The sequence below is a fragment of the Morchella sextelata genome (genome assembly GCF_020137385.1).
Source record: "Morchella sextelata strain SCLS chromosome Unknown scls_20, whole genome shotgun sequence".
NCBI classification, from domain to species: domain Eukaryota; kingdom Fungi; phylum Ascomycota; class Pezizomycetes; order Pezizales; family Morchellaceae; genus Morchella; species Morchella sextelata.
Genome location: NW_025408635.1, coordinates 1,429,315 through 1,446,912, shown reverse-complemented (window position 1 = coordinate 1,446,912; position 17,598 = coordinate 1,429,315). Strand labels below are relative to the sequence as shown.

Sequence of the window (17,598 nt, the reverse complement as noted above, 5' to 3'; positions counted from 1 at the left end):
ATGCGGTGGAAAGAATTTTTGGTGTATTAAAGAAGCGCTTTCCAGTTTTGAAGACTCAATGTGAGTACAAGCTTGAGATACAGGTGCGGTTGGTGAAAGCACTTTACTATTTACACAACTTTATACGAATGCATAGCCTTGATGGTTTGGATCCCTTTTTTGATTTAGCATTGGATGAGATGGATTTGGAGAATGAAAGACTTGATTATGGGTCCAACAGTTTGAGTGATCAAGGAAGAACGATCCGGCCACCTACAAGATCTGAACATGATTTAGCAAGCAAAGCAAGAGACAAAATTGCCGATCAAATATGGCGCGATTATATTAGGTACATCTGCAACAGGGACGGATGGGTATATTTATACGTCCTCTGCAGTGTTTTCTACCCTATCTATTGTATCCGACACTGATTTATTCTTTTTGACCCAGCCCAATTTGATATGTTCTGGTGCACTACAGAAAAAGATTGCATGCCTCTCATCCTTCCACATTATTTCATATGCCATCATATAATCCTCTTCTGACCATTTCCCTTCTTCAACAAATTCGGTCATTCTGTCTAATACTTGTTCGAGTTTGGTAATAGGCGGTGGTGCACAGATTTGTTTGGCATCTTTGAAAGCTTTTGCAAGCTCATGCAAGCCCTCCGCTGCAGCATGTGTAGCAGTCCGTGGTTTCTTTGCAGTTGTATTGTATGTTTGGGCTGAAATTGATGATGAGCTTTCCGTTTCAGTTCTCACAAGTTTCCGACTGAACGTAGGAATAGGTGTACTATGCCGTGACTCAGATATATGTAGAGGATCATCTTAATCTGACTTTTTACCGTTTATATCCGTGTATTGGTTTTCAAAATCATCGGTAGAAACTGGTTATGTAGATGAAGAAGCACTAGATTGAGATTGTGTAGTAGCAGAAGCAAATAGGCCAGTCGCAACCGATTTTGAGAATATTTCGTATAACATATCATGGTGCGGTAAAGTTCTGTATCAGAATTACTTTGCGTCTTTATGATACTATTGTATGTTACACATTAGCATCTGTAGATAGTACTGTTTAGAAGATAAGAAAAACACCTGAATATATGTATCCCAGACATCGTCAGGAGCGGTCGGGATTTTTCTTTCAGAATCCCAACCGAAACCCGAATTCTCGCAAAGCTTTTGAAAAATATCCAATTTTTTTTTCAACTATGACTCTTATTAAATCTATAACTGAAATAATATACATGCTCATATCCACTTACTGCAAAAACACGGGTTTTAACCTGCTCTCTTTCACAATCAGGCGGAAAAACAGAGTTGAAATCCGCAGTTATCTGTACCCATGCCTCTTTCTTAAAACCATTATCTTACCGCTTGCCAGCTTTTATTTGCTTCAATAAAAGCTTTAACAATAGCTTGTCTTTTTCATCGTCCCAAACTGCTTTGGATTTTGGAGGCATTAGTTGTTGGGTAGTAGGCATAGAATCAGATTCTCAGGCTGTTTGAGGGGTTGTGTCTGGTGCGGAGATAGAAAGCTCTCACAGAATTGAATTGGGTTGCAACAGGAAAAAAAAAGAATTGCAGGAATCATGATTCCCCGGATCCTGAAAGTGCGGATCCAAACAACAAAAAATTCCGGAACTCACATTTCTTCCAGGATCATAATTTGACCCGTTGCAACCACGATTTGGACGGCTTCCAAAAGCAGCCTAAAATATTCAAGATTCCGATGGTCGCTAAGAACTTCAATTGGAAATTGAGCTCCCTCCAGGTGATGTCGCCATTCTTCGAAGCATCGTATAATTGCTAAAAGTTCTTTGTCATAGATTTCATAGTTGCACTCTGTAGAAGAGTGTTTTTTAGAGAAGAAAGCGACTGGATGTAGGATTCCTTCATCATCACATTGAGATAGGATTCCTGCTGAAACATAATCAGATGCATCGGTTTCTTTGACAATCCTTCGATCCGGATGAAAATGAGCTAGGATTGGTGCCATTTTAAATATCTTTTTCAAAGTTTGAAATGCTTGCTCCCTTTCATCCGTCCATTCAAACTTAACGTTTTTCTTTGTCAAAGTTGTAAGTGGAGCAACAATTTTCGAATATCCTAAAATAAACCGTCGATAGAAATTTGCAAATCCTAGGAATACTTGAACATTATGAAGGTTTGTTGGTGTGGACCATTCCAAAACATCGACAAACTTTTTTGGGTCCATTCTATTTCCATTCAGAGTAAGGATTAAACCGAGATATTTTGTTTCCTGAACCATAAATTCACATTTTGCAGGTTTAAGGTGAACATGATTCTCATCAAGTATCTTTAGAACCTTTTGAATGTGTTCTTTATGTTCTGATAGAGCCTCGGAATAGATAAGGATATCGTCTAAGTATGCCGTTACGAATTGGTCGAGATAGGGACGTAAAATATTATTGATCCAATGTTGAAATATAGCAGGGGCATTAGCTAATCCAAACGGCATCACTGTATATTCGAAATGTCCATATCACGTCCGGAATGCCGTTTTCCATTCATCTCCCTCCGCTATCCTGATTTGATTATATCCCCATCGTAAATCCAACTTGCTATAGTATTGTGCTCTTGACAGCTTAGCCAGAGTTTCCTTTAACAATGGTAATGGATATCGATTTTTGATTGTGATCACATTTAAGCCTCGATAGTCAACACAAAGTGGAAGAGTTCCATCACTTTTCTTTACAAACAATATAGGTGCTCCCGCTGGTGATTCACTAGCCCGAATAAATCCTTTGGGTAAATTTTCATCAAGATATTCCCGTAGTGCTTTCAATTCGATTTAAGACAATCCATATATAGGTCCATATGGTGGTCGTTTGCCTTTTTCTAACACTATTTCAATATCATGGGATGGTCGATGTGGTGGAAGGATTGAAGCGTCATATTCTTTGAACATATGGAGACGATGATGAAACTCCTTCGGTACTAACTCTTCGATGTCGATGGTAGATTTTTCAGTTGCTGAAACGATGACTGTATGGAGTTCTGGTAAGGGAATCGAGATGCCATGAATGATAACTGCAGTTCCAATAAGTGAACAGTGTTGACAACAGTTCCAAGAGTCAAAAATCAGTAGATTTTCTTTTGGTCGAATCGTAACATCATGTCATGGCATCCAAGGTATCCCCATCACAATCAGGTAATGTCCTAACTTCGTCACAAAACATGACGCCGTCTCCCGATGACCATGAATGTCTAGCGAGACATCGACAATATGGGTAATTTTTCCTGACTTAATAGGTCTTCCATCGATAACGTCTACATGGCGAAGTATTTTAAGGAGTGTCATTGTAAGATTGTTGTGGCGTGCAAAAGATTCTTCAATAAAAGCATATTCTGATGCTCCGGTATCAATAAGAGGGTAGGTGGGGATGAAGGAGTTTTTATTCTGTGAAATTGAACAAGTTACTACAAGTTGATTTCCATCCATTTCCTCCTCTGATACCGAAAAACCAGAAATACACATCCTAGAAAAATCCTTAAACGGTCCCTGTACTAAGCCACTTAGTTCAGGGACAAATCTTTTGCCGATTCATTATCGCTTCCATCATTCTCCTCCACCGTCAATGCTGCTCCTCTCATCATAGGCCTCCTATGTTGCTTTCCAGTTGCCTTCGCTTGGGGGCAATCCCTAAACATGTGTCCAACACCTCCGCAATAGAAACATCGGCCCTCAACTAAGCGGGCATTTCTTTCGGCAGGGGAGGGGCGACGACGTCCTCCAGACAGATCCATTAGTACATCACCTCCCGGGCAGAACGAGGGATGGTTTTCAGTAGCAGCTGCATTGGCGACTGGGATGGCAGTACGGGGAGCAGAAACAGGATTCGCTGGTGGGGGATGAGGGGCCGGAGTAGTACCAAAATTCCAAGGCTTTTTATTTCCTCGTTTAGCTTCTGCCGCTCGACGGCGATTATTCAACCGTTGCAAAAGTGTCGCACAGGCGTCTACCATCGTAGGAGTTTCATGGTGTATCATTGATTCATCGAGTTCCGCATTAATACCTTCCATCAAAGCTTCAATCCGAGAGACTTCATCCATACCCGACTCAGCAGCATACCGTTGAAACTCAGCAAAATAGTCGGCGAACGTTCGATTTCATTGACGGATATTCCGGAGGTTCCTTCTAGCTGTGCGCATTCGATCGGAGTCCCCAAAGCTGTATCCAAAATTTCATAAAACCATAGCATAAAAGGCAAGGTAATACCTCTTTCTCCGACATACTGTAAAAATGATTGGCAGCAACGCCTTCCAATCTGCTGAACGCACAAGATAACTTAGACTGTAGGGTGTGCCAGTGGTAGGGATCGGCATTTCCGAATAGCTTGATTCTTATTTGTTGCTTGAACAGGTGTAGTCTTTCTCGATCACGATCCCCCCTGAACACCTCAGGATCTGGAAGCTTTTCTGACCGATAGATAGTACATGTAGCCGGTGGTACTGGGGGTACAGGTAGATCATTGTCTCCGATGGGTCCTTCGTTAGGGGCAGCAACCTCAACAGGAGCCTGTTGAGCTCGGGCAGCAGCAAGATTTCGCTCGAACATTCTTCTTGCCCTCTCAGCCTTCGCTTCTACCTCCTGTAAATCCGTCTTATATTGAGCAAGACCATGTTGACACTGTTGGAGCAGCGTATAGGCTTCGGTACCGACAACATTGTCGACCTGTGGGTGCACTTGAAAAAAGGTTTGGAGGTTATTGTTGAGTTGTTGATAATCAATGGAGGCGTGTTCCGACATGGTAAATTATGATGTTGTAGGCAAGGAACTATGATGCCAAGAAATACAACCGAGGCAAGAACGTGGTAGAAGATATTCGTAACTATGGACTATGGGGTAGCTCTGTTTCATCTGACAATCAAACTGAACCCTATGACGTAGCGTAGAAGAAGAATAATATTCGTGGAGTAAAATACAGAGAGAGAGAGAGAATCTTATATTGCATCGAAGCCGAAGCTTATCGCACACCTAACTACCCGACTACAATCTCCACCGGCTAACCCAAAAACAAAAACAAAGTACGAAGTACACAAACTAACTACCGCAGCTACGAGAACTACGTACATGATAAGAAAAACCGCGCACGAGGAGGACGCAAATAACACGTGGTACAGGTAAGCAGAATCTAAGCGACAACAAAGAAACCTCCCCGTAGTAAGAAAGAAAGAACCCCAAACTTCTCCGTCAACTACATTAGCGAGAACAATCCTAAACATGGTGTTCAACCGAAACGGTATCATTACCAAGGTTCCCGGTGTCATATCTGTGGACGAACCTTAACAGGACTGGGAAACCACGCACACGAAGGCAGGAAAGGCCAACCGCAACAGCGTCAGGGGTGAAAGCGAGGGGGGGTGGGTCGAATATAGGTCCTCGGGCATCTGGTTGTCAGGCAGCGAGGAATTGAGGAGTGGTGACCGGTTGGTCAGGTAAAAAATTGGTGGGGTCGTCGGTCCCAGGAGCAACGGCTAAAGACTGTTCCCGAGTCGTGTTTGGAGTGGTGCCCTCTGGAGGGGACATGCAGGAGGGGGGGGGAGTCTGAGACTCCGTTATTTATGGGGGTCGCAATCGAAAGTGCCGACCGTATTGGGTTGAGGGGTGGTCTCGGGGACCGATAGAAATGGGTGAAGGTAGCGGGCCGTCTCGGTTGAGAAAGGGTTGCCTGGTTAAGGCCGATAGGGAGGGGTAAGGTCACGGAGCCTCGGGTAAAAAATTTGACGATAGTTTCACGACCGAAAGGTCACTAACTTCGCGGGCTGTCGAGCTCTTTGGCAGTAGGTTCTCGCTGACTAATGATTACTGACAGTGTGCGAACCCGACGTGTGGGATCACTCGTGCGATGAGTGAAAATAAGGAGGGGCGAAGGCGGCTTTCGAGAGTAGCCGCTGGTTTGGCGAGGGGTGAACGGTGGACGCATCCCGTGAGGGCACCGAACGAGCAAAGAAGGGGGGGTGTCGAGTGAGGGAAGTTCAGGGACCGAAGCAATTCGAGAATCAGTATAACTCCATCTCGGGGGAAAGAAATCCTATCGCGAGCCAGAGGCGAGCGAGTAGAATACAGAAGAAGAAGAAGAAACCTATATTGCTTTGAAGTACAAGACTTATCGCACGCCGAACCAACCGCCTAAAACACGAACCGAACCGAAAAGAAAAGAAAAAGGAAAGAAAAAAACACCGAACACGAACAAACAAGAACAAAAGCTAACAAAAACGAACACAAACAAAAACAAGGAAGTTCCGGAACAACACTCAACCAGAAAACCCAACGACAAGTAGAAATAACATATCTCAGCGGACTCGGGCGCTGGATCCATCAAACCAAAAATAAAACCGAAATTAAAAGGTAAAAGGAAACTGCCCTTCCTAATCCCGTCCCTAATCATTTTCTTCTATCCCTCGTCCAGGTCCGCCTCCGCCTCCGCCGACTCGTACCATTTCGAGAGTTGAGATTTTTTTGCAAATTGTAGGATAAGGTCCCTTTGCAGGTTTGTGAACATCCAATTTTCCCAGGTCATCGCTCCGGGGATTTTCTCTATCAGGGAGGCACGGATTCGAGCCCACACTGGGCATTCCATAAGTGTATGTTTCGCTGAGTTTTCCATCCCACACTGGCATGGTTCGGGGTCTGTGTGTACTGCGTGTCTGTCGATCCGGGTGGTTTGACATCGGATTCAAAATACCTTCTTTGCTTCTGTAAGGGTGAATTTTGCAATCTTGGGGGGGGGGCGAAATTCCCCCCGATGGTGGTAGTTAGGTATTGGTTGTGTGTTCTATTCTTCTAACAGTTGGTCGCGTAATAGTTTGTTTTGGTTCCACTTGTCTCTCATATTTCCGGGGGTTTGGTATGGGAGTAAGAGGGAGGCGATTCGGTGTAGGCCTGTCCCTTTGATATTCGCTTCTCTGTATGGGAGGAGCTCGATCAGGGGTTCATTGTTGGGGTGGGTTGCATCGGTACAGAGTATTCTGGTTCCGTACTTTCTTGAGCGATGTGTCGGGAGGTGTTTTAGGGGGGGTAATCCTGCTTCTCGGAGGAGTTTAGCTCTCTTGGTCCATCGAGGTAGGCCTGTGATGACCCGGGCAGCTTCATTGTATAGTGGTTCGAGGGATCTAATGATGTGGTCTGCACCAGTCCACCAAGCCTCGGATCCGTAGAGCAGACTAGGAAGGAAGCCTTGCGTTATTAGGTGATGAACTGTCTTGACTGTTATACCTGGCAGGCGGGCAGTGTTTCGGATTTGGTGGAGGGCTTTCAGGCCTTTTGCGATCGCTGCTTCGATATGGGGCCGGAAGGAGAGGGTCGGGTCTATCCAGACTCCTATATATTTCAGCCTCTCCTTGGGGTATATAGTGGTGTTGTTGATCTTGACTGGAAGTCGTGGTTGTTGTATGGATGATGTGGTGGGGCGGAAGAAGATCAGGTCGGATTTATCCGGATCGTATTTAATTTGGAGTGGCTCGGCTTTTATTAGTCTTTCTTTCATACATTCCTCCATTCTTTTAATTATGAAGCCTGGTGGTTTGGATATTTGCACCAGCGCATCATCATCGATGTATGTAGTGTCCATCTCTTTCGGGATGCTTGTTGGGTCCAGGATTACTCCGGCATAAATCATAAATAATACCGGGGACATGGGGCTACCTTGCGGCACTCCAGAATCATAGGGCTGCGGTTCTTCTAGCTCATGGTTGAATTTGAACTGTAGTTTTCTGCCGGTGTTGAATTCCTTGCACCATTCTGTTAGGTAGGTGGGGAATTTTTGCTGGTGCATGATTTCCGCGAGGAGTAGGTGATCTACGCAGTTAAATGCTCCCTGGATGTCGTTGGTTAGGATCGCTGGTCTGTCCCGCCAGGCGACTCCGGTGCTGTTTTTCAGTAATAGGTTTTGTTGAATTGGGGTTAGGATTCTTAATAGGGCGTCGACTGCTGAGATGGTTGGTCTTCCTCCAAATTGATTCGCTGAAAGTTTGCCTAGGATTTCTCCGGAGGTGCAGAGTCTTTGAGCCACTATCCTCTCCAGGATTTTGCTGAAGCATTGTAGGGGGGAGATGGGCCGATATGCTTTCGCTTCGTGATAGTTTGCCTTGCCGGGTTTCGGGATCGGGATGCACTTTGCTATTTTCCATTCCGCTGGATGTACTCCATGCCGGAGCATGGCGAAGAACATGTCTTGAATTAGAGTTGTGTTTGCTCTGACTATTGCTTTAATAAAGGTATAGGGGATGCCATCCGGGCCGGTCGCTGAGTGCGCTGGACAGGAGTCGATTGCTTTATTAAGTTCTTCTGGGGTGACTATGTCGAAGGTGTTGCTAAGGTCAAAAGAAGGGGGTCTAATGTTTAGGGGGGGGTGGTCGGGGGACGTCCGTTTTGAGGGGAAAAGTTGGGCTCTTAGAGCTTGGCACTTCCCCGCAAACGTTTCTTCACCTTGTATGGTTGGTATGATTGTGTCTCTTCTCCTTCCTGCATTAAGGACTCTCCAGACCTCACTACCTTTCGCTTCGTTCATCGTCTTTTCCCGTTGGTCTGCTTTTGCTTTCCGGATCATGACTGTCCATTCTCTGCATGCCTTCCGGTGTTCCTCCACATGGTTTGGGTTCTTTATATTTCTCGCCTTCCTTCCTGCCGAGTTTACTTTTGCCTTCATTTGTTTCAGTTCGTCTGACCACCAGGAGTTTGCTCTTACCCCCTCCTTCGAAAGTGGCGTAACTATGTTGATTGTTGACTTGACCAGCTCTAGGAAGAATTCGACTGTTTGTTCCGTGTGTTCCTTGGTTTCCCATGCCTCTGCAGGGAGGGAAAGGTTTGATATGTGGTTATCCAATAACTTCCAATCTGTTTGTCGCCACATTCACCTTGGTACAAAGGGTGGTTTTTCCAAGTGTAGATGGACAGAGGTTCTCCCGTAGTCTGAGCCCGCTCCATAGGGTTCAGTGCTCCATCGTAGGTTGTGGTCAAGTAACGGGCCTTTTACGAACGTAAGGTCGATGATTGTGGGCCTTTTCCCTCTGTCTCCGGGGAAATGAGTGTAGACTCCTGGTTCATTCAGGAGGGTCAATTTCTGTCGGGTTATCTGTTGTTTTAGCCGAGCACCATTAACGCGGTCTGCTCGGATGTTGTTTCTGTATTCATGTGAATTTACTCCGTACCACATTTGATGGTGGCAGTTGAAGTCTCCCATTACTAGACAATTGTCAAGGGTTTGGATTGTACTTGCTATTTGGGCGAAGGGGCCACTTCGGCCTGGGGAGTATATGTTTAGGATTAGGGTTTTCTTGTTCTGGATTTCTACCGTAATCGATACTATGAAGTTATCGTATATGTAGTGGTGTTTTGGTTTGAGGTTGGAATGTTTGCGGATGTATGTTGCGCATTTTGTATTGCTGTTGCTGGCTGTGAAAAGGTAAAAGAGGTTTGATTCTGGTGGGTATCCCTCTGTTGAGATCCATGGTTCTTGTAATAGTAGGAAAAATATGCTAGAGTCTGTTTCCGCTTCCTCCACCGCCGCCTTGGTGGTTAGTTCGCTCCGTGCACAATTAAGTTGGTGTGCGAGCGCGGTGGTTCGGGCCCTAGGCATTATTTGTCATGTGTTGGTCGTCTTCGGGAACGAGTGTGACTCCGACCGGGGCGGTAGCTGGTACTTGAATTATTGGGAGTAACTCTTGAGCGGGTGTGGCCGGTGGGTCTTGAGCGGGTGGGGCGTTTTCCTTTCCTTTGTTGAGGAATCGGCGTTTGACTCTTTCGGGGCATGCTGGGTCGGAGGCCTCATGGATTCCTTTGCAGTTCAGGCATCTGATTGGGGTGTGGGTGCATTTATATCCTCCCTGGCATTCATTGCATGGGTGGCAGCTGGTGAGGTGATCTCCAGCGCAATGGCCACATTTCCCGTTGTTTTTGCATTTCTCCTGACGATGGCTATATTCTAGGCATTTCGCACACTGGGTGTCTGGGAAGGTTGGGAGGAAAGCCTCGATATGGCATCTTCGGTTGAAGTGGGATAGGAATTTGACTCCTAGTGTTTCCATAGTGATTTGTCCTGGGAGCGCAATGACCATTGATGAGTTGGTTTTTTCCATTCGAGTCTCTGCTCTGAAGATCCATCGGGGAACCTGGGCAAGTTGGAATTCCTCTCCATAGTTGCTTCTGATTTCAGATGCTACCAATTGTCCTGCCTCGATGCCCTCCCCGATCGTTGTGGGGATTCCGTGGAGGAGGAACTTTGACCATTTAGAGTTTGCCCGGATATTAACGACCGGTACTTGAAGGGTGAGGAGGGCCTCTTCGATTTCTTTGACATATTCCATTGCCTGTGTTGCCGGGGTGATGAATTTTGTTTCCAGGATGAAATTGTCTTTGGGTGTTCTTCTTGCTGAAATGAAGTGGCAGGATTCGTCCTGAATTCTCGCGTTGACAAGGGTCCTGATCTCGGAGGGGTTGACGTCAGATGGGGTGGTGGTTTCAACGATAATTTCTCTGTTGATTTTGGTATATTCTGGTTTGAAAAGGGGGTCCGCTTTTGGCTTTGCGGGCTTCTTTCTTTTCTCGACAACCTGGAATTTCCCTTGGGCAGGGTTGGCAGCTGCCACGGCTGCCCAGGTGCCTGCGTTCCATCCACGGGATGGTGCTTATGGTGGTGCTTGAGGAGCTGCCTGTGGCGCTGCTTGGAAGACTGTTTGGGGAGCTGCAGGAGGGGCCGCTGGAGGGGCCTTTCTCTGTCTCTGTGGTTGTTGTGGTTGTTGCGCTTGTTGCGGCTGTTGTTGTTGTTGTGGTTGCTGCGGATGTGGTTGTTTGTTGAGGAGGGAGTGGATCGCCGAGTGCATATTGGTGATCATCATTGTTTGCGCCTCGATTTGGTGTTTCAGTGTATCCACTGTTCTCCGGAGTGTGATCGATTGCTCTTCGAGGTATTCAATCCTGTCGGAGGGTGGGCAGATCCGGCTGGTGGCATGTCTGATGGCCCAGGTAATGTAATTTAAGTCTGTCTGGGTATGAGTGGTTTGGGGGACAGTACTCGCGTAGAGATAGTCGATGGTCGGCTGGTAGGGGTCGTTATAGTCAGATTCTGTTGCAAAGGTCGAGGAAAACTCCTGTTCCTGTGCTCCGGATGGGGTTGGGTTGGGATCCTGGGTGTTCCTGTTCTGTGGGGGGGCTGTCCCTTGCTGGAAAGACTGGGTGAAAAAGGACTGGAGCGAAACTTGCTGCGACATGACTGAGTGTCCAGTTCTTCTGGCGGCGTAGGGTGATGTTTCAGATAAGTTTCTTTTCCTTCCTTTCGGGAGCTCAAGGCTGGAGAATTCTTCGCTAGAAGCCAGTTTTCGTAGGTTTCTTTCGTTTGGAACAACAAAACGCGACCGTACGATCGGGAACGAAGTGGCTCAGCCTGGTATGGTATAGCAGGGTAAACCAAGAGGAGTAAAATAAAATGTTTTGAAGCGAGGTTTTAATGTCAGGAAGTTTTGCGAGCCTTAGCGAGCCGGTAGAATACAGAAGAAGAAGAAGAAACTTATATTGCTTTGAAGTACAAGACTTATCGCACGCCGAACCAACCCCCTAAAACACAAACCGAACAGAAAGAAAAGAAAAGAAAAGAAAAACAACAAACGCGAACAAACAAGAACAAAACCGAACACGAACGAACACAAACAATAACAAGGGAATCCCGGAACGACACTCAACCAGTAAAACCCGACGACAAGGAGAAATAACATATCTCAGCGAACTCGGGCGCTGGATCCATCAAGACAGAAATAAAACCGAAATTAAAAAGTAAGAGAAATCTACCCTTCCCAATTCCGTCCCTAATCATTTTCTTCCATCCCCTCTTACAGGTCCGCCTCCACCTCCGCCGACTCGTACCATTTCGAGAGTTGAGAATCTTTTGCAAATTGTAGGATGAGATCCGTTCTCAAGTTTGTAAACATCCAGTTTTCCCAGGTCATCGCTCCGGGGATCTTCTCTATCAGGGGGGCGCGGCTTCGAGCCCACGCTGGGCATTCCATGAGTATATGTTTCGCTGAGTTTTCCATACCACATTGGCATGGTTCGGGGTTTGTATGTACTGCGTGTCTGTCGATTCGGGTAGTTTGGCACCGGATTTGAAATACTTTTTTTGCTTCCATAAGGGTGAGTTTCGCAATCTTGACAGGAGGGCGGAATTCCCCCCGGTGGTGGTAATTCGGTATTGGTTGTGTATTCCATTCTTCCAACAGGTGGTCGCGTAGTAGTTTGTTTTGATTCCACTTATCTCTCGCATTTCCGGGGGTTTGGTATGGAAGTAGGAGAGAGGCAATTCGGTGTAGGCCTGTCCCTTTGATGTTTGCTTCTCTGTATGGGAGGAGCTCGATCAGGGATTCATTGTTGGGGTGGGTTGCATCGGTGGAGAGTATTCTAGTTCCGTACTTTCTTGAGCGATAAGTCAGGAGATGTTCAAGGGGGGGTAGTCCTGCTTCTCGGAGGAGTTTAGCTCTCTTGGTCCATCGAGGTAGGCCTGTGATGACCCGGGCAGCTTCATTGTATAGTGGTTCGAGGGATCTAATGATGTAGTCTGCACCAGTCCACCAAGCCTCGGATCCGTAGAGCAGACTAGGAAGGAAGCCTTGCGTTATTAGGTGATGAACTGTCTTGACTGTTATACCTGGCAGGCGGGCAGTGTTTCGGATTTGGTGGAGGGCTTTCAGGCCTTTTGCGATCGCTGCTTCGACATGGGGCCGGAAGAAGAGGGTCGGATCTATCCAGACTCCTACGTATTTCAGCCTCTCTTTGGGGTATATGTCGATGTTGTTAACTTTGACTGGAAGTCGTGGTTGTTGTTTGGATAATGTGGTGGGCCGGAAGAAGATCAGATCGGATTTATCCGGGTCGTATTTGATTTGGAGTGGCTCAGCTATGATCAGTCTTTCTCTCATACGTTCCTCCATTCTCTTAATCGTGAAGCCTGGTGTTTTGGATATTTGCACCAGCGCATCGTCATCAATGTAAGTTGTGTCCATCTCTTTTGGGCTGCTGGTTAGGTCCAGGATTACTCCAGCATAGATCATAAATAATACCGGGGACATGGGGCTACCTTGCGGCACTCCAGAATCATAGGGCTGTGGTTCCTCTAGCTCATGGTTAAATTGGAACTGTAGTTTTCTGCCGGTGTTGAATTCCTTGCACCATTCTGTCAGATAGGTGGGGAATTTTTGTTGGTGCATGATTTCCGCGAGGAGTAGGTGGTCGACACAATTAAATGCTCCTTGGATGTCGTTGATTAGGATCGCTGGTCTGTCTCGCCGGGCGATTCCAGTACTGTTTTTCAGGAGTAGGTTTTGTTGTATTGGTGTTAGGGTTTTCAGGAGGGCGTCGATTGCCGAGATCGTTGGTCTTCCTCCAAATTGATTCGCTCAGAGTGTGCCTAGAATCTCTCCAGCGGTGCAGAGTCTTTGAGCCACTATCCTCTCCAGGATTTTGCTGAAGCATTGTAGGGGGGAGATGGGCCGATATGCTTTCGCTTCGTGATAGTTTGCCTTGCCGGGTTTCGGGATCGGGATGCACTTTGCTATTTTCCATTCCGCTGGATGTACTCCATGCCGGAGCATGGCGAAGAACATGTCTTGAATTAGAGTTGTGTTTGCTCTGACTATTGCTTTAATAAAAGTATAGGGGATGCCATCCGGGCCGGTCGCTGAGTGCGCTGGACAGGAGTCGATTGCTTTATTAAGTTCTTCTGGGGTGACTATGTCGAAGGTGTTGCTAAGGTCAAAAGAAGGGGGTCTAATGTTTAGGGGGGGGTGGTCGGGGGACGTCCGTTTTGAGGGGAAAAGTTGGGCTCTTAGAGCTTGGCACTTCCCCGCAAACATTTCTTCACCTTGTATGATTGGTATGATTGTGTCTCTTCTCCTTCCTGCATTAAGGACTCTCCAGACCTCACTACCTTTCGCTTCGTTCATCGTCTTTTCCCGTTGGTCTGCTTTTGCTTTCCGGATCATGACTGTCCATTCTCTGCATGCCTTCCGGTGTTCCTCCACATGGTTTGGGTTCTTTGTATTTCTCGCCTTCCTTCCTGCCGAGTTTACTTTTGCCTTCATTTGTTTCAGTTCGTCTGACCACCAGGAGTTTGCTCTTACCCCCTCCTTCGAGAGTGGCGTAACTATGTTGATTGTTGACTTGATCAGCTCTAGGAAGAATTCGACTGTTTGTTCCGTGTGTTCCTTGGTTTCCCATGCCTCTGCAGGGAGGGAAAGGTTTGATATGTGGTTATCCAATAACTTCCAGTGTGTTTGTCGCCACATTCACCTTGGTACAAATGGTGGTTTTTCCAAGTGTAAGTGAACGGAGGTTCTCCCGTGGTCTGAGCCCGCTCCATAGGGTTCAGTGCTCCATCGTAGGTTGTGGTCGAGTGTTGAGCCTTTTACTAAAGCGAGGTCGATGATTGTGGGTCTTTTCCCTCTGTCTCTGGGGAAGTGTGTAAAGACGCCTGGTTCGTTCAGGAGGGTCAGTTTCTGCCGGGTTATCCATCATTTTAACCGTGCGCCGTTGACGCGGTCTGCTCGAATATTGTTTCTGTATTCATGTGAGTTTACTCCGTACCACATTTGATGGTGGCAGTTGAAGTCTCCCATTACTAGGCAATTGTCAAGGGTTTGAATTGTACTTGCTACTTGGGCGAAGGGGCCGCTTCGGCCTGGGGAGTATATATTTAGGATTTGGGTTTTCTTATTCTGGATTTCTACCGTAATCGATACTATGAAATTATCGTGTGTGTAGTGATGTTTTGGTTTGAGGTTGGCATGTTTGCGGACATATGTTGCACATTTTGTGTTGGTGTTGCTGGCTGTAAAAGTATAAAAGAGATTTGATTCTGGTGGGTATCCTTCTACTGAGGTCCATGGTTCTTGTAATAATAAAAAATAAATGCTAGAGTCTGTTTCCGCTTCTTTTACCGCCGCCTTGGTAGTGAGTTCGCTCCGTGCACAATTGAGTTGGTGTGCGAACGCGGTGTTTCGGGACCTAGGCATTATTTGTCATGTGTTGGTCGTCTTCGGGAACGGGTGTGGCTCCGACCGGGGCGGTGGCTGGTACTTGAACTATTGGAAGCAACTCTTGGACGGGTGCTGCCGGTGGGTCTTGGGCAGGTGGGGCATTTTCCTTCCCTTTGAGGAATCGGCGTTTGGCCCTCTCAGGGCATGCTGGGTCGGAGGCCTTATGAGCTCCTTTACAGTTCAGGCATCTGATTGGGGTGTGGGTGCATCTGTATCCTCCCTGGCATTCATTGCATGGGTGGAAACTGGTGAGGTGATCTCCGGCGCAATGACCGTATTTCCCATTGTTCTTACATTTCTCCTGTCGGTGGCCGTATTCGAGGCACTTCGCACACTGGGAATCCGGGAAGGTTGGGAGGAAGGCCTCGATATGGCAGCTTCGGTTAAAGAGGGATAGGAATTTAACTCCTAGGGTCTCCATTGTAATTTGCCCTGGTAGCGCGATGACCATTGATGAGTGTGTTTTCTCCATTCGAGTCTCTGCTCTGGAGATCAAACGGGGGACCTGTGCAAGTTGGAAATTTTCTCCATAGTTGCTTCTGATTTCTGATGCTACCAATTGTCCCGCCTCAATGCCCTCCCCGACCGTTGTGGGGATTCCATGGAGGAGGAACTTTGACCATTTGGAGTTTGCACGGATGGTGGCCCACCGGTACCTGTAGGGTGAGGAGGGCCTCCTCAATTTCTTTGGCATATTCCATTGCCTTTGTTGCCGGGGTAACGAATTTCGTTTCCAGGATGAAGTTGTCCTTGGGTGTTCTTCTTGCCGAGATGAAATGGCAGGACTCGTCTTGGATTCTTGCATTGACGAGGGTCCTGATCTCGGAGGGGTTGACGTCGGATGGGGCAGTGGTTTCAACAATGATCTCCATGTTGATTTTGGTGTATTCTGGTTTGAAGAGGGGGTCCGCTTTTGGCTTTGCGGGCTTCTTTCTTCTCTCGACAAACTGGAAATTTCCTTGGGCGGGACCGGGTACCGAGGCCACGGCGGCCTAGGTGCCTGCCTTCAATCCACGGGGTGGGGCTTGTTGGGGAGGTGCGGGTGGGGGGGCCTGAGGAGCTGCCTGTGGCGCTGCTTGGGGGATTGTTTGGGGAACCGCTGGAGGGGCCGTTCTCTTTCTCTGCTGCGGTTGTTGTGGTTGTTGGTGTTGCTGCTGTTGTTGTTGTTGCTGCTGTTGTTGTTGCGGTTGCTGTGGTTGTGGTTGTTTATTGAGGAGGGCGTGGATCGCCGAATGCATATTGGTGATCATATTTGTCTGGGCCTCAATTTGGTATTTCAATGTGTCTACTGTTCTGCGGAGTGTGGTTGTTTGTTCTTCGAGGATTTCAATCCTGTCGGAGGGTGGGCAGATCTGGCTAGTTGCATGTCTGATGGCCCAGGTGATATAGTTAAGGTCTGTCTAGGTGTGGGTGTCTTGGGGGACAATACTCGGGTAGAGGTAGTCCACGCTCGGTTGGTAGGGATCGTTATAGTCAGATTCTTTTGCAAAGGTCGAGGAGAATTCCTGTTCCTGTGTTCCGGATGGGGTTGGGTTAGGAACCTGGGTGTTCCTGTTTTGTGGGGGAGCTGTCCCTTGCTGGGAAGATTGGGTGAAGAAGGACTGGAGCGAAGCTTGCTGCGACATGACTGAGTGTCCGGTTCTTCTCGCGGCGTAGAGTGAGGTTTCGGATAAATTTCTTTTCCTTCCCTTCGGGAGGTCAAGGCTGGAGAATTCTTCACTAGAAGCCAGTTTTCTTGTGGTTTCTTTCGCTTAGAACAACAAACGCGACCCTACGGTCAGGGACGAAGTGGCTCAGCCTGGTATGGTATAGCAGGGTAAACCAAGAGGAGTAAAATAAAATGTTTTGAAGCGAGGTTTTAATGTCAGGAAGTTTTGCGAGCCTTAGCGAGCCGGTAGAATACAGAAGAAGAAGAAGAAACTTATATTGCTTTGAAGCCGAAGCTTATCGCACACCTAACTACCCGACTACAACCTCCACCGACTAACCCGAAAGCAAAAACGAAGTACAAAAACTAACTACCGCAGCTACAAGAACTGCGTACATGAATAAAATAAACGACGCACGAAGAGGGCGCAAATAACAAGTGGTACAGGTAAGCAGAATCTAAGCGACAATCAAAGAAACCTTCCCGTAGTAAGAATGAACCCCAAACTTCTCCGTCAACTACATTAGCGAGCACAATCCTAAACGTAGTGTTCAATCGAAACGATATCATTACCAACGTTCCCGGTGTCATATCTGTGGACGAACCTTAACAGGACTGGGAAACCACGCGCACGAAGGCAGGAAAAGCCAACCGCAACAGCGTCAGGTGTGAAAGCGAGGGGGGGTGGGTCGGATGTGGGTCCTCGGGCTTCTGGTTGTCAGGCAGCGAGGAATTGAGGATTGGTGACCGGTTGGTCAAGTAAGGAGTGGGTGGGGTCGTCGGTCCCTGGAGCAACGGCTAAAGACTGTGCCCGAGTCGTGTTTGAAGTGGTGTCCTCTGGGGGGGACATGCAAAAAGGGTTGAGCCGAAGGCTCAGTATGTATGGAGGTCGCAATCGAAAGTGCCGACCGTATTGTGTTGAGG

The 17,598-nt window shown here is 47.2% G+C and overlaps 2 protein-coding genes across 2 annotated transcripts; both read right to left on the bottom strand.

Moving 5' to 3' along the window:
• Positions 1–2,845: 2,845 nt before the first annotated feature.
• On the bottom strand, positions 2,846–3,032 carry H6S33_006575 (uncharacterized protein; the record flags this gene model as incomplete). Its single annotated transcript, XM_044837940.1, has 1 exon — positions 2,846–3,032. A coding segment is annotated over one exon (187 nt), but the record flags the coding sequence as incomplete, so codon positions are not given.
• Positions 3,033–6,794: 3,762 nt separating this feature from the next.
• H6S33_006574 (uncharacterized protein) lies at positions 6,795–11,213 on the bottom strand (the record flags this gene model as incomplete). Its single annotated transcript, XM_044837939.1, has 4 exons — positions 6,795–8,833; positions 8,870–9,575; positions 9,667–10,556; positions 10,644–11,213. Coding segments are annotated over 4 exons (4,205 nt in total), but the record flags the coding sequence as incomplete, so codon positions are not given.
• Between the last annotated feature and the right edge of the window lie 6,385 nt (positions 11,214–17,598).